At 63.8% G+C, this 24184-nt stretch overlaps 3 protein-coding genes across 7 annotated transcripts; all 3 read left to right on the top strand.

Moving 5' to 3' along the window:
• Positions 1–303: 303 nt before the first annotated feature.
• On the top strand, positions 304–1766 carry ZNF593 (zinc finger protein 593). Its single transcript, XM_068159110.1, has 3 exons — positions 304–544; positions 1086–1148; positions 1301–1766. The coding sequence occupies exons 1-3, from the start codon at positions 348–350 to the stop codon at positions 1440–1442; spliced, it is 402 nt and encodes a 133-aa protein (XP_068015211.1). The 5' UTR covers positions 304–347; the 3' UTR covers positions 1443–1766.
• Positions 1767–4502: 2736 nt separating this feature from the next.
• Positions 4503–12254, top strand: CNKSR1 (connector enhancer of kinase suppressor of Ras 1). The gene is made up of 21 exons (XM_068159029.1): positions 4503–4590; positions 4975–5132; positions 5731–5921; positions 6003–6087; positions 6199–6240; positions 6327–6626; positions 6710–6769; positions 7153–7221; positions 7633–7752; positions 7873–7958; positions 8379–8512; positions 8592–8752; positions 8978–9008; positions 9131–9303; positions 9486–9559; positions 9951–10022; positions 10111–10184; positions 10427–10491; positions 10566–10680; positions 10914–11095; positions 11570–12254. The coding sequence occupies exons 1-21, from the start codon at positions 4539–4541 to the stop codon at positions 11768–11770; spliced, it is 2445 nt and encodes an 814-aa protein (XP_068015130.1). The 5' UTR covers positions 4503–4538; the 3' UTR covers positions 11771–12254.
• Positions 12255–12978: 724 nt separating this feature from the next.
• Positions 12979–23833, top strand: CEP85 (centrosomal protein 85). Of its 5 annotated transcripts, none has more exons than XM_068159039.1 (15): positions 12979–13046; positions 13559–13747; positions 14424–14510; positions 15062–15214; positions 17518–18209; positions 18857–18987; positions 19241–19358; positions 19831–20016; positions 20227–20379; positions 20612–20766; positions 21221–21341; positions 21786–21836; positions 21920–22027; positions 22536–22764; positions 23017–23833. In XM_068159039.1, the coding sequence occupies exons 3-15, from the start codon at positions 14456–14458 to the stop codon at positions 23178–23180; spliced, it is 2316 nt and encodes a 771-aa protein (XP_068015140.1). In that variant the 5' UTR covers positions 12979–13046; positions 13559–13747; positions 14424–14455; the 3' UTR covers positions 23181–23833. The 5 variants fall into 5 exon arrangements, with proteins under 5 accessions (XP_068015140.1, XP_068015139.1, XP_068015138.1 ...); XM_068159038.1 differs by having other exon boundaries at positions 12985–13046; positions 13559–13679; XM_068159037.1 differs by having other exon boundaries at positions 12985–13046; positions 13559–13700.
• Positions 23834–24184: the final 351 nt, after the last annotated feature.

Here is a 24184-nt window from a genome sequence, read left to right as displayed (position 1 = left end):
AAGGCCAGGCCCGGTGTCTCACTGAGGAAACAACCTGGGAACGGCTGCTACCGCTGGGTGCTCTTGGGGACGCGGCTGTCCCCTGCCCTGGGGATATTCGAACAGGGGCCGTAGCCATGCCGGGACCCTGGGGGCGGAGACCTGGCCGTGGAGGGGCGTGGCTTTCCCGGTCCGAGGGGCGTGGTTTCATACCATATGGGCGCGAGTAGCCAGCCCTGTCGTGGGCGGGGTTTGTCGTCTGCGGGCGGGATCTTGCCGGCTCGTGGGCGGGGCGTCCTGGGGCGGGGCGGGGCCTGCAGCCTCCTGCGCCTGCGCACGGCGGAGCCGGGTCCCAGCGTGGCCGCGCCATGTCGCCGCGCAACGGCCGCCGCACCGGCGCCCACCGGGCCCACTCGCTGGCCCGGCAGTTAAAAACCAAGCGACGCCGCCGAGACCTGGATGAGATCCACGTGGATATGCAGCCCGAAAAGGCCGCTCGGCTGCTGCACCAGGAGCCCGACCCCGACTTGCCAGGCTGCGCCCAGTTCTATTGCCTGCACTGCGCGTGCGTGTGACCGGGACCGGGGGGGTCCCCGAACCGGGTGGGGGGTCCCGGACTCGGGGGCTGGGTATTGGAGAGGGAGGGTTCTGACCATTAGGGGATCTTGGTGGGTCCCTGCTGGGGTGGGATTGTCGGGGTTCTGCCTGGTCACTCGGAAGGGGATGTCCTGATCCTGGGGGCGTCCCCGACTCCTGAGGAGGTTGTCCTGGTCCTGGGGGAGGTCACAGACCCTGGGGGCGGGTTGGCTTTGTCCCGGAGGTGGTTCCTGGTCGGTTGGAGAGGTTGTTCTGGTCCTAAGGGGTCTGTGGCCCCTAGGAGGGGTTGCCATGGCTCTAGGGGTCCCTGCCTCCTGGGAGAGGCTAGCCCTGATGAGGAGAGCTCAGACTCCTGACGGAGATCTTGTCCTGGTCTCGGGAGGAACCTTGGCCCTTGAGGGGAGCTTAGTCTAGTCTCAGGGGGGACTATAGGCCCTCAGTAGGGCTCTCCCCAGCCCTGCTCCCATCTCGGGCCCCTCTGACCCCCAGCCTCTTAATCCCCACTCCAGGCGCTACTTCGTGGATCTGAACAGCATGAAGGAGCACTTCAGGTCCAAGGTGCACAAGAAGAGGTAAGGAGAGGCCTGAGGGGTGTCCCCAGATGCTCCACGGCCCCGTGCCCTGACTTTGCTCTGGGGAAGCAGGTGGTGCCGTCAGTTCTGTGCCAGTCTTGCTCTTTGGAGCTGGGGTGCAAGGCCTGAGCCCTCCTCTTGCCCTCCCCCAGGCTGAAGCAGCTGCGGGAGGCTCCCTACACGCAGGAGGAGGCAGAGCGCGCCGCGGGCATGGGCTCCTACATCCCCCCGAGGAAGGTGGAGGTGCAGACACAGCCCCTCGAAGAAGTCTCTGAGATGGAGGCATCCAGCTGACCCTGGCAGGCTGAGGGGCCAGGGGGCTCCCTGAAGGTGTCTCTGTCCTCGGCGTGGTGAGAGCAGCTCACCCCGGCAGCGGCAGCGGCCGGCACAGCGCCGCTCCGGCAGCCCTCCTGGCCAGGGCACCGATGAGGAGGAGCCAGCAAGGCCCTGCCTGCCCTCACTGCCTGCCCTCATTTCTGGGGAGGGGGCAAGCTGCCTGTCCCCTCGGCTCTGCTGTCACTCTGCACTCCTCTCTCAGCTGTTGCAGCGGGTTTAGGCCTCTCTCCTCATGCCAGGGCTTGGCCCTGGTGAGGTGCCCATTAAAATATGTCAACCAACCCCCTGGCAGTGTGGAGAGCTCTGAGTGTGACCCAGGCCCTGGCTGGAGGGTGGCAGCCACCTCTTGGCATAGAGGACATCTCTGTGTTGTGCACTTCCCAGGCACACAATGGAGCCATTGCCAGTGTCTGTGCCAGCCCAGAGGGATGGCCTCATCCCAGTGCTCCTGCCCTGGCAGGCTGGCAAAACTCCCTCTGCTTTGCCCTCCCCAGCCCACTGGCAGCAGATACAGAGCTGCTTTTTGGGGGCTGAGGCAAGAGATGCTTGACTGAACTCTTCACCAAGCACTTGGGTCTGTAGTGAGCAGCTTGTGCTGCCAGCCCTGCCCCTTTAAACCTTGAGAGGGGGCTGCAGGTGTTCCCCCAGCAGGGACACCTTAAAAGCAAAGAGACTTCATCTTCCCACAGGGCTGGCAGTGCCTTCAGCCTCCCCACCTCTTGTCCACCAGTCTGATGCTGCTCTGAGCAGGGTGGTGGCCCTGCCTCTGCCTGCCAGCCTCTCAGGGGGGCTTTGGGTGGCAATCCCCCCACCTGCTGCTGTGAATTGCTGCAGAGTGGCTCTTGGCTGTGCAGCCTGGGCAGCAAAGCCCTGAGGCTGGGGATGGGGATGGAGCAGCAGAAAGGCAGAGGGACCAGCAGCTGTGCTTGACAAGAAAGGATTTATTTTGAGGGGAGGTTCAGACTAGACAGAAGGAAGAAGTGTTTTACCCTGAGGGTGGTGAGACCCTGGCCCAAGCTGCCCAGAGAGGTGGGAGATGCCCCATTTCAGGCCAGGTTTGGGGCTCTGAGCAGCCTGCTCTGGCTGGGGATGTCCCTGCTGGCTGCAGGGGTGTTGGACTGGATGACCTTTCAAGGTCCCTTCCCACCCAAACCATTCCATGATTCATTCTGTGACTCCAAGCAGCCTGCCTGGGTTTGTCCCCCCCAGCCCCTGGGGATGAAGTGCTGCAGCCCTGCGCTGGTCCAGAGGCTGTGAGGGAGGGGGGAAGGTCTCAGCCCCCACCCCAGCAGGATGTGCCTGCCTGGGGGGTACATTGCTGGCCCCATGTCCCCCTTGCCCAGCTGCAGCACAGACTGGGCTGGTCCCAGCCACTGTTACCTAACAGCGCTCAGTGCTGACCTCCTTTCGGCAGGCTGGGCTGGCTGCAGCCACCGCACAGTCCCCGTGGGGACAGGGGGGGCTGTGGGCTGCCAGCAGGGTGCTGGGGCCCCCCAGACCCCTCTCTTTGGGGGTGGGGAGGGACATGGCACGTGGCTCTCCATCAGGCTGTTTCTGTGGCTCAGGAGGTGGTTTCTCTGTTCCCCGGGGCAGTTGTTGATGCAGCTCCCAGAAGTGAGGACAGGCAGGGGGCAGAGGGGGAGGCCCCCAGCCCGGGGGCGCTGCAGCCCCCTGGCTGTGGAGGGGAGGGCTGGACGTGGATCCGCATCGGGTGGGGGCCAGCAGCTGGAGTGGGACCCTGGCACACCCCTGGGGATCATCCCTATGGCTCTGGGGGGGTCTTGGCAGGACCAGCCATCCTCCGGGCGCTGTAGATGGAGAGGCAGAGCCCAGCGGCTGCCAGCAGCAAGGCCAGGGGGGGCAGCAGCCTCTCCCCCGGCTCAGTTCCCCTCCCTGCTGCCAGCTGCATCTGCAGGGGGAGAGAGAAGAGAGGGGAGCACCATGAGGACCCTCAGCCCCAACCCCCCTGGGGACAGGGGACCTGCAGCGGTGTCCTCAGCAGCCTCATCCCACCCGGATGGGTGTAAGGGTGATGGGAGCAGAGGTGAGCCCCCAGGGCTGCATTTGGGGTGCTCCATGTAGTGCCTGTGGGGCTGTACCGCCGGCACTGGAGTCAGGGTATGGCTGCCAGGGCCAGTGGGTCTGGTGGGCGATGCAGGCAGGGTCCCGGGGGTCCCCATGGGCTCCCCCAACCCTGCTCCCCTCTTACCTGGAGCAGGCGGAAGTACCCCGGGGTCAGGCGGCGGGGGCGGATCATGGCGTGGCCGGGAGCAGCAGGATCAGGCCCAGAGGGTCAAGAGCAGCAACGGGGCTGGGGTCCCGAGACCCCCGCCCCGAGCTGCACGCTGGGGCTCTGGGTCTGCCGCCCCCGTGCCAGCCCCTGGCCCCCTGGCAGAGGGCAGCCGGCGCCGGGCGGGCGCGGAGCAGCTGTCAGCTGTGATCAGTGCCCACTGCTCCCCGGAGCGCACCGGCAGGGCGGGGGGGGGCGGGCACCCGGGCGCGGGCGGGGGGGCCGGGGCCAACCCAGGACAGATTTGGCGTGTGGAGGAGCAGGCTGGGCACGGGCAGCACCTCCGCAGGGGCTGCCCCTCTCCCACCCTCCGCCTCAGGTTCCCCACCTGGGAAGGAAGGGGGGGGGGGGGGAGTTGTGCCTGAGGGGACCCCAGAACCCCTCAGGCGGTGGGGAGGGGGCTGAGCAGAGGCTCCCCTCAAGCTTTCCTGAGGGTCTGCGTGGCTAAACATTGCGCCCCTAGGCTGCTGGGGGGGCACCCACCGGTGTCATGAGTTGGGCCAGGACTCAGCCCGGGCTGTGTGCAGCGGTTCGGGGCGGGGGGGCACACCTGAAGCTTAGGGGTGCTCCCCGGGTGGGTGTCGTTTCCCCGCGGGGCAGTTTCGGCAGCCCTGCCTCGCCCCGCAGCCGGTGACTCACCGGGGTGCGCCCCGCGGGGCGGGCGGCGGCGGCCGGCGGTGAGCGGCACCCGGGAGCGCCAATGGGGCCGCCCGTGCCCGGCGCAGGTGAGAGCCGCTCCCCACCGCCGTTCCGTTCCGGCCGCCATGGAGCCCCTGGGTGCCTGGGGCCCTGCGCGGGTGGCTGCCTGGCTGCGAGGTGAGCGACCCCCCGGACCCTGCCCCCCAGCCGCCCCCCAGCCGGAGGGGTCCTGCTCGGGGGGGGCATCCCGGGGAGGGCTTTCCGCAGCTCGGGGATCAGGGGGTGGCTGGGGGGGTGGCGGCAGCCCTTTGTTGTCCCTCAGCCTTCTCCCCTGGGGGGGTCATGCACTGGATCTAGTAGGTGGTGAGGTTGGGGTCCGGCCACCCCCTGGGGTGGGGGTCTGGGCTGAGGCCGGGCAAACTCGTGGCACAGAGGGGTCCCTCCCTGGCAGCCTGGGGTCACAGCCTGGGGTCACCGAGCCGAGGGCCAGCAGGGACACCGCCGGGGGGTGCTGGGCTGCCCCCCGGGTGTGCAGCTGGCACTAGGGCAGGGCTGTGGCAGGGCTGGACCCGGCGGTGCAGGGGTACCCCTTCGAGGCCTGGGGGCTGGCAGGGCCCCAGCTGCTGGGGCTGTCGCCGGGGGCTCTGGAGGCGCTGGGCGTGTGGCGCCTGGGGCACCAGGAGCTGCTGCTGGAGGCTGTGGAGCAGCTGCGAGCCCTGGTGAGTGCAGCACCCATGGGCGCCGCGGGGCTCTGCGCTGGGGGGTGCGGATGGAGCCCGGGCTGGATGCAGCGGGGGGGCGTGGGGACACCCTGGGCATGTGAGGGCACTCCGAGGGAGGATGTGGGCACAGCTTGGGCTGACTGAGGGTGGAGACGCAGGGGCACCCTGGGGCGGACTGGGGACACACACATGAGGGCACCCTGGGCTGGAGAGGGAGGGTGTGGGGGGCACCTGGGGCTGGGTGAAGATGGGGAGGCAGGGGCACCCCTGCTTGGGTGGAGGATGGGGGACACTGCGACACTCGAGGCTGGGTGGAGGTGGAGATGAAGGAATCACCCTGGGCTGGGTGGAAGTGGGGGCCAGGGGGGCACCCTGGGCCGGAGAAGGAGCATGTGGGGGGCACCTGGGGCTGGGTAAGGGGGAAATGCAGGGGAACCCTGGAATGGATAGAGGAGGAGCCATGGGGGCACCCCAGGCTGGGAGGGGTGGCACGGGGGCGCCTCAGGCTGGCTGGGGGTGGGAGGTGAGCTCACCCTGCGTTAGGTGCAGGTGGGCACGCCCTGGAGACCCCCACTGCCCGCTGCCCCCTCCACAGGACGCAGGGCTGGCAAGCACCAGCCTGCGGACGCTGACCGAGAGGCTGCAGGAGCTGGCGCAGGGCATCCAGGGCCTGGTGCTGGGGGGGGCTCCGGCAGGGGCTGACCCCCACCCCCCCTCCCTCGGCCTCCTGTCCCGCGTTGTCGACCTGCTCGGTGCCGCCAGGGGGCTCTTCTCCTGGCTGAACAGGTCTGGGGGCGGGTGGGGGGCACCCACGGGTGCCGGGTGCCCGCTGGGCCTGGGGCTGAGCTCTCTGTTCCTGCCCCCCAGGTATCTCTTCTCCACCCTCAATGACTTCTCGGCCAGCAGAGACATCGTCCTGCTCTGTGCCCAGCTGGCAGAGGCGCTGCAGGGGGTGGGTGTCCAGGGTGGGCATGGTGCCGGGGGGGCAGCTGTCTGCCCCCCAGAGCTCTGCCTGTTGGAGCAGGGGCAGGGCAGCTGAAAGCTCTCTTCTGATCCCCCCCAGGACTGCCCTGCAGCTGAGAGGGACAGCAAGATCCTGTGGATTGTGAGTGCTGGGTGAGGAGGGGGTGGTGAGCGTGGGGGCAGCCCAGTGCTGGCAGGGCCCCCCTCAGCCCCCCGCTCTCCCCCCAGTGCCAGCACATTGTGGGCATCTGCGAGAGCATCCTGGGCTGCAGCCCCCCGGCGCTGCTGGACTGCAGGGCTGAGCTGCAGCGTGTGGGGCTGCAGCGGCTCCCCGGCCCCCAGCACAGCCCCCCAGCGTCCCCCCACACCCCAACGCTGCCTCTTGGCCTGTGGGGGAGCCCCCCAGCCTCCCCTGACACCCCAACGCTGCCTGCCAGCCCAGGGGCCAGCCCCCCGACGTCCCCTGACACCCCGACGCTGCCCTCCGACCCCCCGGGGGCTCCCCTGCCCCTCGGCACTGCCCCACTGGTGAGTCCTGAGTGGCCTCCCCTGCCCCAGGGCCCCCCAGCACCCCCTGCACCCTGCTGACTCCTCCCTCCCACCCTTCTTAGGGCCTCGAGGTCACCTCCTCCAGCTCCTGCCTGCACTTTGTGTCTGCAGCCACTCCAGAGGTGAGTGAGGAGCTGCTCCCCCTGGTCTGTGCCCCCCACTCCATGCCCACCTGTCCCTCAGTCACCCACTGCTGGCACCTGCCATGGGGATTCCATCCCAGCTGCAACCAGCCCTGGGAGCCTCTTGGGGCCCTGATCCACCCCTACCCCGGGGTGGCTGCCTGCAGCTGAGACCCTGCAACTCGCCTCATGAGTGAGCACAGCCTGGGCCCCGCTGGGATCCCCCCCAGCTGGTGCTGTGCAAGGTCAGGCTGCTGGTTAATGGTTAACCCCTACCAGTTCTCCCCAGCTGGGAGAGCTCCTGAGCGTGGGATCAGCTGGGTGGGGAGCAGGGACAAGCACCCCGGGCTGGGCACCCCAGTGCCAGCCTGCCTCTGCCCCAGGCCCTGGCTGCCCACGGGGGCCGCATCCTGCCCGGGGATGAGATCGTGCAGGTCAACGAGCAGGTGGTGGTGAGTCAGGGAGGGGCTGCTGGCTCCAGCACTGACCTCGGAGCTGCGGGCCCGGGAGGGCTGGGGGACACGAGGGCTGGGGGTGGGGGGGCCTGGGGGTGGCACAGGATCTGCAGCTGGGGGGATGTGGGGGGATGTGGGAGCTGTAGCTGGGAGGAGCTGGGGGGAGGTGGAGGCTGCGAGCTGGAGGATTCCAGGGGCCAAGGCTCCTGCAGCTGGGAGGATCTGGGGGGGACACTGGAGCTGGGACCTGCAGCGTGCAGGAGCTGTGGCAGTGGAAGCTCTGGGGGCACAGGAGCTGCTGCTGGGGTGGTCTGGGGGCTGCAGGAACCGCTGCAGGGGAGGGCCTGGGGGCTGGGAGCTCGTGGGGCTGGGTGGCCGTGGGGCTGTGTCACTGGGGGCCGTGTGCAGGTGGGGTGGACCCACAGCAACCTGGTGAAGAAGCTGCGGGAGAAGGGGAGCGCAGTGGTGCTGGTGCTGAAGAGGATCCCCCTCCCCCTGCCCTGCTCACCCCCCGCCCCCAGGCAGCAGGTGGGTGACCCCAGCACCACGCTGGGCTGTGCTGGGAGCCAGGCAGGATGCTTGGAGGCATCTCCCATCCCTGGGGGTCCCCAGGGCTCGGGGGGACCATGTGGGGTGCTCCATCCGCAGCTCCCAGGTACAGCTTTGGACGCTGCAGATCATCCTGGCACCAGGAGCGGCGAGTGCCCGGGCAGCCCTGTGTCCCTGACCTCCAGGTGAGCCTCCTGCCCTGAGCCCCCCAGCCTGGAGCTGTCTGGGTGCCCCCACGGCCTCTCCCCAGCCCTGTGCTGGGGGCAGAGGAGGCAGCGGCCGCCTGGCAGCATCCTCGGGGCAGGGAGGGCCCAGGGCCTGTGTTTGTAACTCCCTCTCTTGGTAACGTTCAGAGGGGTTGGAGCTATTTTTAGCCATGACCCTTCTCCTCTCCCAGAATGGAAGGGAGCTGGGCAGGAGCTGGGCAGGAGCTGGCAGGAGCTGGGCTCAGACCCTGCTGGGCAGAGCCGAGGCTGCTGGAGCCGGGACCACGCCACCAGGACACCTCCAGCCCTGCTCCTCGGCTGTGGGTGCTGGAGCCCTGTGGCACCTCCGTGCTGGGCAGGGGGGGCTGTGGCTCAGGGGATTCCTTTCTCCCCCCCCAGCGCTGCTGCCGACTTGGAATCGGGGCCGGACTCCGCTCCAGACCTCGGCAGCGACGAAGAGGACGCAGAGGACAGGAGGGGCTTGGGGCTGCCCGGGGCGGCTGTGGGGGAGCTGCTGGGGCTGCCTGGCTGTGGTAGGAGGGGAGCAGGGGTTGGGGCTGGGATGGTTTCCCCCCCAGGATGGGAGGCTGGAGCCTCGCTTGTTGTTTGCAGGTGTGCAGGAGGAGGCATCGCAGGAGGGTGGCACCTCGCTGGGCACCCCCCTGGGCACCCCACCAGGCGCCCTTGCTGCTGCTGGACCTTGCCCCACAGAGCTCAGCCCCACAGCAGCCCCCACTGAGGGGTGTGGGGGTGCAGAGCACAGCCCTGGGGAGGTGAGAGCTGGTGGCACAGCAGTGCTGAGCCTCGCAGTGGGCATCAGCGGGGGCACGCAGGGTTCCTGTCCCACCCGGGCTGGGAGGCATCCCTGGGGAGCATTCCCCTCTGAGCTCCTCGCTGTGGGTGTGCAGCCTGGGGGTGCCCCAGGGTGCTGCTGGGGGGTTCAGCCAGTGCTGCCCTGCCCTCAGCCCCTTGCATTGTCTCCCTCTGCCCCCATCCAGGGCAGCCCCCAGGCAGGACGCAGACCTAAAGGTGAGCAGGACCCTGCCAGGCGTGGGGCAGAGCGGGCTGAGGCCTCTCCGGGGCCCTCTCCACTGCTTGCCCTTCCCTGCCTGTGACCCCCCCGCGCCCCCTGCCCCCTCTGTGGCTGGCAGGAGTGGCGACCAGGCTGAGCCGCCGGCGAGTGTCCTGCCGGGACCTGGGCCGGGTGGACTGCGATGGCTGGCTGCTCAAGAAGAAGGAGCACGGCGGCTTCATGGCCCAGCGGTGGAAGCGGTGCTGGTTTGTGCTGAAGGGCCACACCCTCTACTGGTACCACCACCCCAACGTGAGTGGCACCCCCCGGCCGTCCTGCCCCCCCCTGCGTCCTGCCCCCCCTGCGTCCTGCCCCCCCCCCTGCGTCCTGCCCCCCCCCCTGCGTCCTGCCCCCCCCGGGCGTCCTGCCCCCCCCGGCGTCCTGCCCCCCGCCCCGGCGGGGCCGGCGCCGAGCACTGCTCCTTCCCCCGGCAGGACGAGAAGGCTGCAGGGCTGCTCAACGTAGCCACCTACGACCTGGAGAGCACCAGGGAGCAGAAGAAGAAATAGTGAGTGGGGTCTGCCCCAGCGGGGAGCTCCTGGCTGCTGCTGGAGGGGGAGGATGCAGCCCCAAGTGTGCATGCTGCTGGCTGCCACCTGCGTGCTGCTGAGGGGCTGCTGAGGTCTCCGTGGGGAGCTGGGGTCTCCGTGGGGCTGCTGGGGTCCCCACAGGGCTGGCAGGAGCTGCAGGGTGGGAGCCATGCCCTGGGCAGGGGTGCACTGTGCTGGTGGCTGGGCCCTGGTTGAGGGCTGGAGCGTCTCTGCCAGCAGGGAGAAGCCCAGAGCCCTGCCCTGGGTTGGGATGGGGGTGCTGAGGTGCAGGGCAAGCTGGATGGGGCCTTGGGGCTGGTTCTGGGTGGCCCCAGCAGCAAAGGCAGCTGCCTGCTGGTCCTCCTGCAGTGTGTTCCAGCTCTCCCATCAGAGGTACAAGCCTTTCATCTTCGCTGCAGAGACTCTGGCTGACCTCAGCATGTGAGTGACGCTTGGGAGGGTGCTGGCACCGCCACACCAGGCTGCCTCTGACCCTCCCTCTGCCTGTCTCTGTCCTGTCTTGCCCCAGGTGGGTCAGTCACCTAGTAACAGCCAAAACCAAGTATGCCCTGGCCCACCAGTCGGTGCCAGACAAGGAGGAAGGTAAGGAGAGCTTCCTGAGGTGGCAGATGAGGTCGGCTCCCCCGTGGGAGATGGGGAGCTGTGGGTCAGCCCTGGCTGCTGTGACAGCTCCTGCCTGAGGCTGCTGGGAGCTCTGCCTCTCACCAGGGGAGAGGGGAGGAATGTCCCCTGAGAGGTGGGCTGGGGAGAAGCTCAGCCCTGGGAGGGGCTTGGGGGGCAGCCCAGGGCTCCCAGCTCCCTCTTCTCTCACTGTCCCCCTCCAGACTGCTACAGTGAGACAGAAGCTGAGGACCCTGAGGATGAATCCCCCAGGCCAGGATGCGACTCGGTGAGTGGCCCTCGGGGACACCCCGGGGGGAGCAGAGGATCCTCACCTCACCTCCCCTCCTGTCTCCCCCTCAGCCAAAGAAGAGGTTGCCAACCCCCCTGGAGAAATGCCAGCTGCTCCCAGGCAGCAGCCAGCCCAGCAGCACAGCCAGCAGCCCCCAGGGCAGCCCCCGGCCCTGCTCGCCCGTGGGTAGGTGCTGGGGGGAGACATCTGTCACCCTGTCACCTCCTCTGCACCCTTCAGGCCAGGCCAGGGCCACCCTCTGTGCATGTCTGTGGGCTGGGGAGGGGGCTGGAGCTGGGGGCTGCCTGAGTGTGGACCAGGCAGCCTCTCAGGAGGCTTTCAGGGCAGGGTCACACGCGGGGGTGCCCCGTGGGGTTTCGGGGCTGCTCCTTGCTCCAGTGTGGCCTTTGCTCCCCCAGACCCCGCTGGGGAGGAGCTGGAGTGCCTGGTGAGGTGCCTGAGGCAGGGGGGGGTGTCCCTGCTGGGCCAGCAGCGCTTCCTGACGCAGGAGCAGTGCCGCAAGTCCTTCATCCGGCGCAACAGGAACCCCCAGGTCAACGAGAAGGTGCACACCGTGCGGGCCCTGCAGAGCACGCTCAAGGTGGGGCCCTGCAGCACCCCCCCAGAGACCCCTGCCCACGGGCAGCCCCCCCAGAAGATGTCCAACGTGTGACAGATGTGGCATTGTTAGAGGGGAGAGCCAGGAAGGTGAGGCCAGGCTGGGAGGGTTGGGGCTGCAGCTTCCAGAAGCTGAAGGGAGCTACAGGAGAGCTGGGCAGGGACTCTGGGCAAAGGTTTTGAGTGAGAGGAGGAGAGGTGATGGCTTCAGCCTGGAAGAAGCTGGATTGAGATGAGAGAATGAGGAGGAAATTCCTGTGAGAGTGGTGAGGCACGGGAATGGGATGCCCAGGAATGCTGCAGAGGCTCCAAGCCTGGAAGTCTTCAAGGCCAGGTCAGATGGGGCCTTGAGCAGCCTGCTCTGGTGGGAGGGGTCCCTGCCCACGTCCCTGGGTTGGAACTGGATGACCTTTAAGCTCTCTTCCAACCCAAACCATTTTGTGATCCCCCTTGGCAGGCCAAGCTGGTGGAGCTGCAGGCTTTGGAGCAGCTGCTCAGCGATGCTGCTCTCACCTCAGAGAAGTTCTCACGCTGGAAGGAAGAGCACCAGGAGCTGTACCAGGAGCTGCAGGAGTGGTGGGCACCAAGGCAGGGCCAGGACAGCAGTGGGGAGCTCGAGGCTGAGCAGGGCTCCCACAAAGAGGCAGCTGAACCCTGACACCCCTCTGGCACAAATCCTGGTGGTGCTGTGGGAGCTGAGTGAGAGCTCTGCCTGTGCTGGGGGAGCTCATGGGCAGTGGATGCTTTTGAAGGCTCAGCCCCCAGCGTGGACTTGCTGCAGAAGTGGCTTCTGCCACATCCCCAGGCAGGGGACAAGTGACAATCTTGCTGTGTTGGAGGAGCTTCTGCCTCAGCTGCACGTTGGCAGCAGCAGCTTCTGCCTGGAGGAGCAGTGCCAGCCCTGGTATTGCCAGCCTGCCCTGGTGCTGCCAGCCTGCCCTGGCGCTGCCAGCCTGCCCTGGTGCTGCCCTGGTGCTGCCAGCCTGCCCTGGTGCTGCCCTGGCGCTGCCAGCCAGCCCTGGCGCTGCCAGCCTGCCCTGGTGCTGCCAGCCAGCCCTGGTGCTGCCCTGGTGCTGCCAGCCTGCCCTGGTGCTGCCAGCCAGCCCAGGGCTCTCCTGCTGTAAATAAACTGGCAAGGCAGAGGGGTGGTGCTGTGACTCTTCTGGGCACCACAACATCCCCACAGCGACAGCTCAGGGGCGACTGCCCTCGGTGGTGTGGGGGCCCATGGGGGGCTCTAAGGGCAGGAAGGTGATGAAATGGGGAAGGTGTCCCACGGGGGGTTGGAGTCTCGAGGCCTTTGTGCAGCTGACAAGGGGCAAGAGGAGAGCGTGGGGCTGCAGGAGGAGGGGGATGTGGTCAGCACGGAAATGGGGGAGCGGTCCTGGCCTTCCCTGTGCCCCCTGGCTCCTCAGGGACACCACAGCTGAGCTGCCCCCACGTGGCTGGGCGTAAGGACAGGCAGCGTCCTGGCTCCTGTGCCGCCGGTACGCGGCTTGGAGGCCTGGGCTGGCCGGGGGGAAGCAAGGACAACGGATGGACAGGGGAAGAGAGCGGCCCGGGCCCGGCTGGCTCGGGGGCCCGGCTGGCTCGGGGGCCCGGTACGGCCCAGGCCAGGCCCCGCGGCCCAGGCTCACAGAGCGCCGCCGCCGGCACCACCAGCAGCGCGCCCGGGAAGAGGGCGGGGCCCGACCGCCCTACGGGTAGCGACTGAGGACATTTTGCCTCGCGAGAAGCCGCTGCTCTGCCCGCAACGCGGCGGGGCGGAGCTCAGCGTTGCGACAAGCCAATGAGCGAGGGCAGAGGGCGTGGCCGGCGCGCCGATAGGCTGCTGGGCATGGCCCTGCCCCTTTCCCTCAGCCGCGCCCCCTCCTCGCCGCTGTAACGGTCGCGGCGCGGGGCGGCGCGGGGCGGCGCGGGTGCGGCGGGGCCAGGTGAGGCGGGGGGGGGGCCGGGGGCCGCCCGGGACCGGCAAAGGCCTGGGGCAGCGCCCCGCTGCCTTCCCCCTCGGCGGAACCATCCCGGGCAGCTTGGAGGCGCCCTGTCCCGCTCAGGAGCTCTGCCTTTTCCCCTCAGGAGCAGGCCCTTGGGGGCGAGGCTGCGCCTTGGAGCCAGCCGGACCCTCTCCCTTCCCCTCTGCCTCCCTCACCCCGAATCACTCTTGTCCCCCTCGCCTTACGACGGGCGGAGAGCTGCCCCCCGCCCTCTGGCTTGGCATCACCCCAGGTACCTCCGCGGGTGAAGCGCTGCTGCCCCTCTCCCCCCGCCCCCCGCTCCCCTTCCTCTCGCTCCTTCCTTTTCTCCCTGTTTTGCCCGAGTGCCTTCCCAGCCTCTCCGCAGGGCCTGCCCCCTGCTCGCTGCTGGAGGGGGTGGTCTGGGGGCGGTGTGGGTGCCCCCGGGGTGCCGAGCGGGGTGCGAGCGCTGCGGTTGCTTTGTTTGGTTTCAGGAGCTCAGGTTTGAATCCCCCTGCCCGGCTGCAGACAGACTGAAGCTGGGAATCTCTGAAGCACACCGGAATGAGACCTCAGCAGCACTGCGTTTAGCTCGAGGTGTTTTATTTCTCGGCTGTGAGCGAAAGGCTTCCTTTGGTTCGTTCCTCTGCCGTGTTCCCGGTGCCTCTCCTGGGCTGTGCACTGTGGGTTTCTAATGGCTTCTGTGAGCTCTGTGAATCAGTGAGGCAGAAGTCTGCAGGAGCTGGCAGTCGAGGGTTTGGTGGAGCAGAGCCCTGGATTGCCAGGGGGAAGCCTGGGAGCTGTGGCTTGCACTCCGTGATCAGAGGCAGGAAGCTCCCTGCCCGAAGTACTCAGGGAAGCAGAGAAATGGAAGCAAAGCTGGGGGTAGATAAGGACTGCCATGTATGGAGCAGCAAGGCTGACTTCTGCCTGCCTTGGTGCCTGTTGCTGCTCGGTGACCTCTGCAGAGGGCAGGAATGGGCTTCCAGAGGGCATTTCTGCTGGCCCTGTGGGGGGGCCGTGGTGCTGCACAGCTGGGGAGAGTGCTGGGAGCAGGAGCTCCTCTCCTGGCTCTTCAGGCACGAAGGAAACCTACAGCAACTGCAAAAAGCTGTTTGCTGTTGGGAGAGAGTCTTCACAGCCTGATCTAGTGGGAGGTGTCCCTGCCCATGGCAGAGGGGCTGGAGCTAGATGGTCCTTGAGGTGCCCTCCAGCCCTGACAAGTCTGTGATGTGAGAGGAGCTGCTGGCTAACCACGAAGCACTGTGCTGCTCCGAGGGAGCAGCTGCTCTGTTCCCTCTGCTTGGTAGTGGGAGCAGGGTTTGGTTTATGCTGACTTCTGAACTCTGATTCTTTCAGTTTGCTGCCCTGTAGCTCAGAGGGAAGCTGAAATGGCTGCTCTTGAGAAACATCCAGACCTGAGGCTCCAGCAGAGCAAGCCATCAGGTAAGGAGAGTCCCCTCTGCACAGCCCTGCTGGTGGCAGCTCCTCTTTCACTCTCTGTGGGACACATGGCCAAAAGCTTTTCATTGAAGCCCCATTGCCTTATTCCTCCAAAAGAAAGGAGCAGCAGGGCTGTGCAAGGGCAGGGAACCATTTGCCAGCAGCCCTCTCTCGAGTGCCAGCTGAGAAGCCTGGAGGAGTTCTTGGCAGTTCTTGCTGAAAAGTGGCTTTAGCTACTCTTGCTGCTGCTCTTTTCAGTCTGGGCAGCAGAGCATCAAGTGGGAGTCCTCTCTCTCAGCTTATCAATGGCAACGTCACTTCCTGCTTTTGCCTTCTGACTCCCACAGGAGGATTGATTGGGTTTTCTTCCCCCACTCTGCTGTGCTGCTGCCATTGCCTTTGGCCAAGGATTCCCTCAGCAGCAGTGCAGGGAGTCAGGCAGGGATCGCTCTGGGGCCTGGTAGCAGGGGTGATTAGATCTGGTTTAACTGGGTGTGTTAAAAGGCTTTTCATCCTGTCCTCTGACACACATATCCCTGGCTCCTTCTCTGCAGATCCCAGCACCAGCCAGAGGAGTCACCTCCTGGAGGCTGACTGGAAGACCCCCATGCTGTCTGCCAAGTTCCAGAGCCGTGTGGGCCGCTCTGCCAGAGTGGCTGCCAGCAGGGATGGGGGCATTGGCACCTCCTGCTCAAACAGCACAGAAGGTGATGGGCAGCATGAGAGCAGTGGCAGCCAAAGGCTTTAGGTTCTCTCAGACTCACAGGCAGGGACTGACCTGAGGTTCCTGAGCCCCAGAATGTAAAGCTCAGGGAGAGCAGAGTCTGTGATGTTTGGAGGCCTTCAGGGCCAGGACTGCAGTGCAGAGATGTGCTGCCTGGGATCTGAGCAAGTGGTTAAGGAGCTAAGCTGCTTTGGTTATCTTCTAGCTGTAGTAGGCATGTCAGAGGACCCCAGCTGGTGGGGTCCAGCTGCTGGAGCCCACCCAGCCCAAGCCCCCTGCTCCAGCAGGACACCCACAGCAGCTTGCCTGGGATCAGAATGGCTGGGGGGGCGTTGGAGCCTCTCTAGAGAAGGAGACTCCCTAACCCCTCAGTGTTCCCTCAGGAGGATAAAAGCATCCAGTGGCACAGGGGAGAGAAGAATGGCCCTCTGGGAAAGAATGTTTGTGACCTTCACAGAATTGTTTTGGTTGAGAAGACCTTCAAGGTCATGGAGTCCAACCAGTCCCTGATCTGCCAAGGCTGGGGCTAAGCCATGGCCCTCAGCACCACATCTCTGCCTCTTGGAAACCCCTCCAGAGATGGGGATTCAGCCACCCCCATGGGGTTCTGTCCCAGTGCTTTAGAGCCCTTGCAGTGAGGAAATGCCTTCCAGTAGCCAACCTAAACCTCCCCTGGTGCAGTTTGAGGCTGGTTCTTGACCTATCAGTTGTTACCTGGGAAAAGAAACTGCCTCTCAGCTTGCTCCTCACCAGCCCTCTGCTCCAGACCCTTCACCAGTTTGTGTCCTTCTCTGGACCTGCTCCAGCACCCCAAGGTCTTCCTTGTTATGTGGGGCCCAAAACTGAACCCAGTACTCGAGGTGTGGCCTCACAGTGCTGAGCCCAGAGGCACAGTCCCTGCCTGCCTCTGCTGGCCACAGCATTGCTGATCCAAGCCAGGATGCTTGTGGCCTCCTTGGCCAGCTGGGCAGAGGCTGGCTGATCTTCAGCTGCTCTTGCAGCCTGGTTGCTAATTGCTGAGTTGCAGCAGGGCCAGCTGGCTGAAGCCACCAGCCTCCAGGTCAGTGCTTGAGTCAGGAGTGGTCACAGCCCTGGGCACCTTCAAGGAAGGGATTGCAGCACCTGGGCTGCTGGTCAGGACTGGAGCTCCTGCTGGGGACACTGGGGTTTAAATTTAGGTGCTGTCAAAGGCAATGGTACTGTTCCTTCTGCCTGCCAAGGGAACAGGCTTGCCCCTGCTGGGTAGCAGAGTGTTCCCTGCAGCTGCAGGGCACAGCCAAGCAATGCCCACAGGGTGTTCCTCCTCCCTCCTTGTTTTTGGGGTCTGTGCTGTGGTAGTTTTCCTGCAGTTTGATGATGGTCTTTGCAGAATCTCTGTTGGGAGGCATTTAGACTGATAGAGGGGAAGAAAACTTGGAGTGCTCTGAGGTTACAGCCAGGTGGAAATCCTGAGAGTGCTGCTGGTGGAGCAGGGCACAGCAGGTGGGGAAGGGCCTTTGGCCAAGGCCAGCAGCAAACCAAAGTGGTGTACCAGGGAGAGCCCTGGAAATGCTGTGGTGCAGAGTGTGTGGGGACAAGCAGTGGGCACAGGCACTTTGCTGGTTGCCTTTCTCAGCTCTGGCTGTTGCTGTATTGAAACCTGAGCCTGGCTAAGAATAGCTCTGGGTTCCCACGTAGCCAGGGCCGGTGCCCGCCGGGCAGGGCAGGCGCTCTGCCCCACTCTGTCTCCTTTCCTGTGGCAATAAGGGCAAGAGCCTCCAGAGAAAGCTCTTTTGCTGCAGTGTCCTGGAGGAGCTGGAAGGTCATCTGCTTGGTGGTCTGGTGGTCAACCATGTGTGGAGCTGATCATGGGCTTAGAGAAGGCTCCAGTTAGCTCTGCACGGGTCAGAGGTGCTGAGCTGTGGGACGGGCAGGACAGGATCAAGGTCTCAGTGTTCAGCTGAGTAAGTTTCAGCCTTTTTGTTCCATTTAAAGGGTTTGATTTCTAAACCTGTAGGAAGATAACCTCAGATGTTTTGAACTTCCTCTGCTATAACCTGAAGAGCTGCCAAAGCTGTGCTGCACTAAGCCTGGGCTCTCCTGTGCTTGGCAGGGGTAGGGCAGTGGCAGCAGGCTGCTGCAGCTTGAGGTGAGGGGAGCACAGGTTTGCCTCAGCCTTCTGGCTGCTGCTGTGTTTAGTTCTTGTTCAGGGGCTAAAAGATTTGGGGTTCAGTATTATTGTGGGCTGCTCTTGTCTGGATGCTGCCAGGGCTGTGACTTCCAGCACCACTCTTCTTCTCTCCCCAGACTTCTGCGGTTCCACTAACGGTTCCTCATTCCAGCCCATCAAAACCCAGGTCACCATCCCAACAGCCCACGTTATGCCTTCTACACTGGGTGCCTCGCCCTCCAAGCTGTGTCCTGCAGGAGACCAGAGCTGTCCTCAGGGTACTTCAGGCCCTGCCATGCCAGGATCTGCCTCTGAACACGCAGGGCTCGCGAGGAACGGAGAGCTGGGCGCCGGGAAGCCCCCCGGGGAGCTGCTGCGTCCCTACAGGACTGCAGGAGAGAATGGCCTGGGGCAAGGCTGGCATCCTGTGCCTGATCACATGGGAACAGAAGACACTTGGAAGTTTGACACCCCTGCTGTCGAGTCCACCCTGAACCAGTCCCTGCTTCGGGACACTCTCTGCAGTGATCCTCTCCACAGGCTGCAGAGCTTCGCCCCGGGCGCGGGGCTGGCGGAGGCAGCGAAGGACCATTACAAGGTGCTGCCAGAGGGCAAACCAGCAGCCTGCCAGCCCCAGGAGGGTGCATGGCCAAGTGGCAGCAGGCTGATGCCAGCAGGAGCCCAGGCCAACGCTTTCCTCCCCAAACCTGTGAACCCAGGCTCCCGGGGCTGGGGGCAGGAGGGCTGCGCGCTGCACGAGAGGGGCTGCGAGCTGGGCGCCTGGAAGCAGCAGCTGGAGAAAGTGAGGCTGCAGCTGGAGCAGATGCAGGTAGGGAGCTGCAAGAGTGCCTGGGAGAGGGGCAGGTAGGGAGCTGCAAGAGTGCCTGGGAGAGGTCACAACCCTTCCTGGTCTCTTCAGGTGTGAGTCATTGTCTGGGGTCGATGAAGCAAGAGGGAAATGCTTCCTGCTGCTCTCTGTCTTGCAGCAGTGCCCTCAGTGCTGGGTGGGGTCCCTGCTGTCCTCTCTGCCAGCACCTCTGCATTGTCCTCCAGCACTGCACAGCAGCCCAGGCCAAGAGGTGAAATCTCCCAGCCCCTGGAAGCTGCAAGGGGAAGCATGGCAAGAGTCCTGCAGAGCTTCTGGAGTAATTCTCTATCCTGAGTGAGGGGAAAGAAGCCTTGGGCTGGAGAGGAGCATCAAATAGCTGCAAGGGCTGAGGTGGAAGCAGCTTGGGGCTCACCTGCCACCAGCTGCACTCTCAGACCCAGGCTGTTTGCAGCACTGGCAGCTAAAATTGTTTCTTAATCTCCAGTTGTGCTTGGGCAAAGCTGCTCCTTCTTGGACATCAACAGGGACTGAAATAGCTCTGTCCTGGCATGCAGATGAGCACACAGTGTGCAAAATAGCTCTGGGGATGTTGCAATTACCTCTCTGCAGCACAAACTTTTCCCTCCTGGTTTTGCCTCCTCTTCCAGTTACAAAATGGAGCTGCCTGCCACCATCCCTCCATGTGTCCTTCACTGCCTGCTCCTGATCCAGCCCAGTGGATCAGCATCCTGAACTCCAATGAAAACCTGCTCAAGGAGAAAGAGCTTCTGATTGACAGGTGAGAGCTTGAGGGCAGGAGACCTCCTTGCTCTCCACAGCTGCCTGGAAGGAGGTTGCAGTGGGGTGGGGGCTGGCTCATTCCCAAGGAGCAAGAGAGAGGACAAGAGGAAAGGGCCTCCAGTGGCACCAGGGGAGGTTCAGGCTGGGCATGAGGGAGGCTGCTTGGCAGTGTCTGGGGCACTGGAGCTGTGGCAGTGCTTGTGTTGCTCTCTGCTGTGTGCCTGAGCAGGGCCTCCCCTGTTGCTTTGCAGGCAGAGGCAGCACATCTCCCAGCTGGAGCAGAAGGTCCGGGAGAGCGAGCTGCAGGTGCACAGTGCCCTCTTTGGCTGCACAGCATCCTATGGAGATGTCTACATGCTGAGGATGCAGGTAACTGGCTGCAGCACTCAGCTGCTCAGGGCCTCACCCAGCCTGGCCTTGAGCACAGCCTCCCTGGGCAGCCTGTGCCAGAGCCTCACCACCCTCCTGCTGCAGAACTTCCTCAGCTCCAGTCTGAGCCTGCTCTGCCTCAGCTTCAGACCATTGCCCCTGGGCCTGGCTCAGACACCCTCAGGAAAAGTCCCTCTGCAGCCTTCCTGCAGGATCCCCTCAGGCCCTGGCAGCAGCTCTGAGGTCCCTCTGGAGCCTTCTCCAGGCTGCACAGCCCCAGCTCCCTCAGCCTGTGCTCAGGGCAGAGCTGCTCCAGCCCTTGGCTCACCCTTGTGGCCTCCTCTGGCCTCTCTCCAGCAGCTCTGTGCCCTCTGTTGATTGTTGTTTGGGGATCAGGAGGGCTGAGATCCCAGCTGGGAGACTGTGCAGCTGCTCTGCAGCTAACAGAGCTCTCTGGCTGCCCCTGTTGCAGGAGCTGCAGAGGGAGAATGTGTTCCTTCGAGCCCAGTTCACAGAGAAGACTGAAGCCCTCAGTAAGGAGAAGATTGAACTGGAGAGAAAATTGGCTGCTGCAGAGGTAGATGCAAAGCTGATTCGAGAGTCACTGAAGGAAACAATGCAGAAACATGCAGAGGAGCTAAAGAAGCAGGAAGAAAGGGTAAGGACCCATGGCTGCAGAGGGGCTTGATTGGAGCAGTGCTTAGCTGAAGGTTCCCTGCAGTATTTTCTGATCTCCTTGTGCTGTTCTCTGGTTGCTAACCAAAAGCCTTTCCTCCTGCAGCTAGAGTGTGAATGTGTGGCCTCAGAGAGGGCTGGGGAGGGGGCAAGGGGTTCTGTAAACTAAACTTGCATCCACCTGTCCCCACAGGTAAAGGGAAGAGACAAACACATTAACAACCTCAAGAAGAAATGTCAGAAGGAATCTGAACAGAGCAAGGAGAGGCAGCAGAGGATTGAGACCCTGGAGCGGTACCTGGCTGACTTACCCACCCTGGAGGACCACAAGAAACAGAGTCAGAAGGTAAAACCTCCTCTGAGTTGTGTTGAGAGCTCTTCACATGCTTGCCCAGGTGGCTGTTCTGCAGCTGCCCAGGTAAAGTTCTGCTCTGCCCTGTTTTGGAGGAGCTGAGAATTGCCACAGGGATGCTGAAAGCCCCCAAGGGCACTGCAGATGTGGCTGAGACGTGGAGAGGGGGGTGGTGAAGCCCTGCTGCTGGGAGGCCTCTGGAGCCTTGTGGTGGTCTCTGTTACAGCTGAAGGAGGCTGAAGTGAAGAGTGCTGCTATGCAGGAGACAGTGCTGGCACTGGAGACAGAGCTGGGAGACATCCAGGCTGCTTTCAGGGAGCAAGAGGTGAAGCTGGAAAACCAGAAGCAGAAGGAGCTGGAGCTGCTCTCCACAGTGCGCAGGTAGGGCCCAGGAGGCCTGCAGGGAGCTTCCCCTTGGCACCAAAGGGAGCCCAGCAGAGCAGTGCTGCTCCAGCACAGCCCCTGACCCTCCTGGCACCACCAGCTCACTCTGCAGTGTGTGGTCAAACTCCTGCCAGCAGAGCAGGCTGGGGGCAGAAGCAGATGGCTGAACGAAGAGAGGCCTCTGTGTGTCATCTGAGTCTGTGTCCCCAGGGTGTTGCTCTCAGCCATAACTCCTTGCAGAGTGGACCTGCAGGTGCTGCCTCTGGGCAGTGATCATGGCCAACACCAAGGCTGTGCCCAGAGGAAGAGCCCAGCCCTGGCAGTTTGCAAGCTGGAAGGCAAGCAGGGCAGCACTGGCAGCTGATAGGAAAACCCTTTGCCTCTTTCTGTTGCTTAGTGAGGGAACCCCTTCAGCAAAGCCTCTTTTGCCCATGGTGTTTGCTAATTCCAGCTTGCAGGACAAGGTGCAGCAGTGTGTGAAGCATGCAGAGAGAGGAGCCCCTGCCCAGGATGGGGAGAGACAGAAAATAGAGACTGAGTCTCTGAAGAAAGAATGTGACTGCCTGAGGAAGGTAACAGCCTGTCCCAGCTGGAGCCTGCCCCTGAGTCACCAGGGACTGTGGCTGTCACAGGCAGTCCCCCCTGCAGGGACAGTGCCTGGAATTCCAGAGCGAGGCTCTGAAAGCTGCTGCTGGTGTGTGATAGCCATCAGCTCCTGGGCTGGCACTGCAGAAGGCAGGGGAGGGGAGAGGCAAACCACAGGAATGCAACTCCTGCAGGCTCTGTGTCGCTGGGGCTGGGGGTGGTGCTGGGGGGGGTGCTGGGGGTGGTGCTGGGGTGGTGCTCCTCACTGGTGCCTTTTGTCAGGGGGTGAAGTCCACTGCCAACAAGAGTCAGGGATTGAAGCAGAGGGGGCAGGAGTGAGGAGGAGAGGGGAGGCAGGCCTGCTGAAGAGGCAGCCCTGGTGGTGGTACTGAGCCTGTGGCCAGTCCTGATGCCTCTGGGTTTGATTCCAGATTGTGGACAAAAAACAGAGGAAGGTGGAGCAGTTGTCCTTGCAGATAAAGGTGAGAGGAGGCTGCAGAGAGCCCCAGAGTCCAGTCTGCTGTGAAGGGAGTTAGACTTACTGCTTTCCCATGGTCTGTTCCAGAGCCTGGAGGAACAGGTGGCCCAGGAGGAGGGGACAAGCCAAGCTCTGAGAGAGGAAGTGATGAGAAGAGCAAACGCACTGCAGCAGCTCCAGAGCGCAGTGAAAGAGGTCAGCAGGAGTGCAGAGTGCCTGAGTGCAGCAGCTGAAGGGACAATGGGCTGCCCTTCAAGGCCAGCAGCACAGCCTTTCCTGCTTCCTTGCCTTGGCAGTGCTCTGGAGGGAGCTGCTCTGCTCAAGAGCAGGAGGGAGGCAGTTTCCACCTCGGGAGCTTCGGCTGGGGCTGTGGGCTGGGGTGGAGGACGCTGAGTTTGCCAGCTGGGGGCAGCAGGGCGGCGAGTCCAGACTCCAGCCCTGGCTCTGCTCTAGAGCCTCGAGGAGCAAGCACCACAGCAGCCCTTGAGGGGAGGGGTGGCCACAGCTGGGGGGAGAGGCTGCTGCATGGCCTCCTGCAAACTCTTTGTTGCATCGTGGCAGCGCCGAGCCCGAGCTGCGGGAGCGCCCGGAGGGTCTGATGTGAGCCAGCTCCTCCTGCCCTTAGTGCTGTCCCTGTCACATCCCTTGAAGTGTCCTAGTTGTGCCCTGAGGGAGCACTGAGCTGCTGTGCCCCTCTGTCCAGCTTTCAGTGCAGAACCAGGAGCTCATCGAGAAGAACCTGAGCCTGCAGGAGCGGCTGCGGCAGGCGGAGCTGAGCAGCCAGCCGCTGCCTGCCGAGACGGCCAGGCTGGCCCAGGAGCTGCAGGCAGAGCTGGGCAGCTGTCTGCAGGACCTGCAGGCTGTCTACAGCATCGTCACTCAGAGGGCCCAGGGCAAGGATCCCAACCTCTCTCTGCTCCTGGGAATTCGCTGTAAGTGACTGCAGAGCAAAGCCTGCCCCTGTGCTGCAGCCCTTCGCTCCCTCCTGTATAATGCAGCAGGGAAGGTTCTCAGCTTTCTGGGATCCTGACCCTCAGCTCCCTGCATGCTGCAGGGACTAAATGTTAAGCAGCAGCTGCTCTTTTGCAAATGTGCTTGGTTTTTCTGGCTTGCTTGCAAATGTCTGTGTGTGGGCTCCTGGGTCAGGACTGCATGGGAGCTGACTCCCTTCTCTGGCCCCACAGCTGTGCAGTGCTCTGCCAAGGAGAAGGACGACTTGCTGGGCCCTGACGGACTTGCCAAGAAGCTGCTGGAGGTAAAGGAGCTTCACAAAGAGGTGGAGGACTTGAGGACTGCAATATCTGACAGATATGCTCAGGACATGGGAGACAACTGCATCACCCAGTGAAGAACACTGCCCAAAGTAAGGCAGGAAACGAAGACTTGAAGCCCTCGGGAGCACAGAGCTCCTGCAGCCCCAAACCTCTTCAGCACTTTACCCTCCCTCTGCTGGGGCACCCAGTGTCTGACTTGACCAGTCCCTGGGAACCAGGGGAGGCCTTCCCAGAGGTGCTCAGCTGCTGACTGGAATCGTTCAGGGCTTGGGTGTCAGGGTTTGCAGCAGCTTTGATCTTGTGGAATGTGCTTTGTGCTGTGCTTGCTGGAGCTGCTGTGGTCTCTGACACTGGGAGAGGAGTTATGAGCTGCCTTCCAGGCCTGTCAAATGCTGAGCATGCAAATGGGACAGGTTCAAATCCTCACTCAAAGGAACTGCCTGCCCTGGCCTCTCTGATAGGTTCTCTGTGCAGATCCTGTGTGACTTGCAAGACCAGAGGATTATCAGAGTGTTCAGGGGAGAGCTGTGGGCTCCACAGGCAAGCAGGTCTGCTAATTACACAGCTGCTAATTACAGCAAGGTGCTACAGGCTCTGCAGATGCTGTGTGCACTCTTCTGCCTTGGGTGCTGTTGTTGATGGAGCAGGACCTGCTTGCCTCAGGTAAACCTGACCAGAGGCTTCCAGTAAGTGACAGGGGTTGGGCAATAAAGCAACACTGAAAGGAGCCTCCTGAAAACTCTCCCCCTGGGCACTAACCCCAGAAGCCTTAAGCCTTTTATCCCCCTCACCAGCACTCTGTGGGTATGAGTCAGGCTGCAGGGGAAGTGGACTGGTGCTGAAGTGCCTTAATGTGCTGGAGAAACCTCCTGTCCCCACACTGCTTCGTGCCTAATGCATCTGCTGGCAGGGTGAGGAGCTGCTGGTCCTTGTAGTGACCTCAGAGCCATCAGAGAGGAGCCTGGGGGCCCTCAAATGCCTGCAGCCTCTGCACCCCCAGGGACCCTGCTGCAGGCCAGCAGGGAGACTGCCTCTGCTTGGCTCTCTGCTCAGTGGGAGAGATCCATTCTGGTCCTGA

The sequence above is a fragment of the Melanerpes formicivorus genome, unplaced genomic scaffold (assembly GCF_026170545.1).
Source record: "Melanerpes formicivorus ecotype bairdi unplaced genomic scaffold, bMelFor1.0.p_v2 SCAF_45, whole genome shotgun sequence".
Classification (NCBI taxonomy): Eukaryota; Metazoa; Chordata; class Aves; order Piciformes; family Picidae; genus Melanerpes; species Melanerpes formicivorus.
This window is presented reverse-complemented; position numbering and strand designations above follow the sequence as displayed.

Coding starts and splice junctions, on each gene's coding strand:
- ZNF593 (XM_068159110.1), top strand. CDS start 348: ATGTCGCCGCGCAACGGCCGCCGCACCGGCGCCCACCGGGCCCACTCG. Junction 545..1,085: donor TTCTATTGCCTGCACTGCGC/GTGCGTGTGACC, acceptor TCCCCACTCCAG/GCGCTACTTCGTGGATCTGA. Junction 1,149..1,300: donor TCCAAGGTGCACAAGAAGAG/GTAAGGAGAGGC, acceptor GCCCTCCCCCAG/GCTGAAGCAGCTGCGGGAGG.
- CNKSR1 (XM_068159029.1), top strand. CDS start 4,539: ATGGAGCCCCTGGGTGCCTGGGGCCCTGCGCGGGTGGCTGCCTGGCTG. Junction 7,753..7,872: donor CCCCCGCCCCCAGGCAGCAG/GTGGGTGACCCC, acceptor CTCCATCCGCAG/CTCCCAGGTACAGCTTTGGA. Junction 10,681..10,913: donor CCGGCCCTGCTCGCCCGTGG/GTAGGTGCTGGG, acceptor TTGCTCCCCCAG/ACCCCGCTGGGGAGGAGCTG.
- CEP85 (XM_068159039.1), top strand. CDS start 14,456: ATGGCTGCTCTTGAGAAACATCCAGACCTGAGGCTCCAGCAGAGCAAG. Junction 20,017..20,226: donor TAAAGAAGCAGGAAGAAAGG/GTAAGGACCCAT, acceptor CTGTCCCCACAG/GTAAAGGGAAGAGACAAACA. Junction 22,028..22,535: donor TCCAGAGCGCAGTGAAAGAG/GTCAGCAGGAGT, acceptor CCCTCTGTCCAG/CTTTCAGTGCAGAACCAGGA.